The 1,567-nt window shown below is 45.2% G+C and overlaps 1 protein-coding gene across 1 annotated transcript in view; it reads right to left on the bottom strand.

Annotated features, from left to right (window-relative positions):
• Nucleotides 1-214: 214 nt before the first annotated feature.
• LOC123967453 (serine protease 33-like) overlaps nucleotides 215-1,567 on the bottom strand; it is an 11,294-nt gene continuing 9,941 nt past the window's right edge. The window contains exon 10 of the mRNA XM_046043551.1: nucleotides 215-313. Within this exon, the coding sequence (XP_045899507.1) occupies nucleotides 215-313 (99 nt within the window). The remainder of the gene's footprint in view (nucleotides 314-1,567) is intronic.

A 1,567-nucleotide genomic window follows, 5' to 3' on the forward strand; every position in this document is an offset into this window, starting at 1 on the left:
GCCTTAAATTGATACCAAGTAAGTTTAAAGGTGAAGGTAAGTATAAAAGTTGCAGTTAAAATTAGGAAAAAGGTAAGTATTGCAATTCCAGCCGAGGTTAGGACTTTTAGGGTTAGGGAAGGGGACTGTCTCCCTCCGAAACGGGAAGGAGGGTGCACGGGGTTGCGGCGACATTGAGTGCACAGGCCATCCACTGCCAGCTAGCTCCTAGCCCTCACTTCTCATTGAGGCCTCCTGGAATCAAAGTGCCCAGACGGTGAATCCAGAGCCTCTCCTCCCGCCGTCTCTGAGCTGTGGACCATCTGGGGTTACACTGCAGGATCAGTGCAGTGAGTTGGGACCAGCCATGCTCAATAAAATGTTTGACCAGTGGGATGTGTGTGTCTTTCTTCCTCCCAATGTTATATCTGTGTTGTGTGAACCTGGTCAAAAGGGTGTTCCCCGTCTCCCCCACGTACTGTATGTTACACTGTCTGCATCTGATTAAATAAACACAATTTTTGGAGTGAGCAGTGCCATGCCTATGTGTGGGGAAAACATTGTGGTTGTGTGGGTTCAGCACCCAAGGACGGTGCCTAAAAAATTCTCCATGACCCAGGGGTCTAGAGTCAACACGTGGTGCCAATTTGGCCTTCACCAGAGTGTCCTGCAGATTTTTGTTCTTTCTGTATGCAGCTATGAGTCTGTGGTCCTGTAACAGCTGAGTTGTGGAAATTAAATTTTGGAAATTGCATTTGAGTGTCCTAATTAATTGTACTGCTGAGGGAGAATAGGTAGTGATTACTGGGAGTAAGGAATCTGTGCTGAGAGGTTTTGTGTGAAGGAAGGTTTTGAAAGCTCTCCGTAAAAAGGCTCTGCAGTACCCTCTGCTGGCCAGAGCGGAGAACAGCATCTTCGTCGCCTCTTTAAAATTCTCTGGTCTAGTGCAAATTCTGTGAAACCTCAGCAGCTGAGACTTGATTAAGCCTGCAAAAGTGTGTTTTGGGTGGAAGCTGGACTTATGCAGAAGAGCATGTGTGTCAGTTTCCTTAAAAAACACCTTGAGGTCAAGTCTAGCAGTCTGGGTAAATGTGGGACCCTTGAAGGTAGTGGTGTCCAAAAAATCCACCGTAGTGGCACTGATGCAATATTTGAGCTTGATAGCAGGGTTGTGGTTATTCAAAATATTAACAAATTGGTCGAAATCCTCTCTTGAAAAGGGCCAGACCCCCCATATGTCATCCAGAAACCTGTAGTAGTAGAGGGGTTTTTTGGGGCAGGAATTTAAAGCAGCAGCTTCCCACTCTGCCATGAAAATGTTGGCATACGCGGGTGCAAATTTCTTTCCCATGGCTGTGCCCTTAATTTGGAGGAAAAATTGTCCATTGAATTCAAAGTCGTTTCTGGTCAAATTCATCTCTAAAATTTGCAATAATTCTCTGTCGGGTCTTTTGGCATCTGGGTATTTATGGAATATGTTTTTTACTGCTTGAATGCCTTCTGGGATTACAATGTTTGTGTATAGGCTGTCAATGTCCATGGTGAAGAGGAAGGCATTCAGGGGGATGTTAATTCGTTTAATTCTGTT

This window comes from Micropterus dolomieu, linkage group LG02 (genome assembly GCF_021292245.1).
Source record: "Micropterus dolomieu isolate WLL.071019.BEF.003 ecotype Adirondacks linkage group LG02, ASM2129224v1, whole genome shotgun sequence".
In the NCBI taxonomy this organism is placed as follows: Eukaryota; Metazoa; Chordata; class Actinopteri; order Centrarchiformes; family Centrarchidae; genus Micropterus; species Micropterus dolomieu.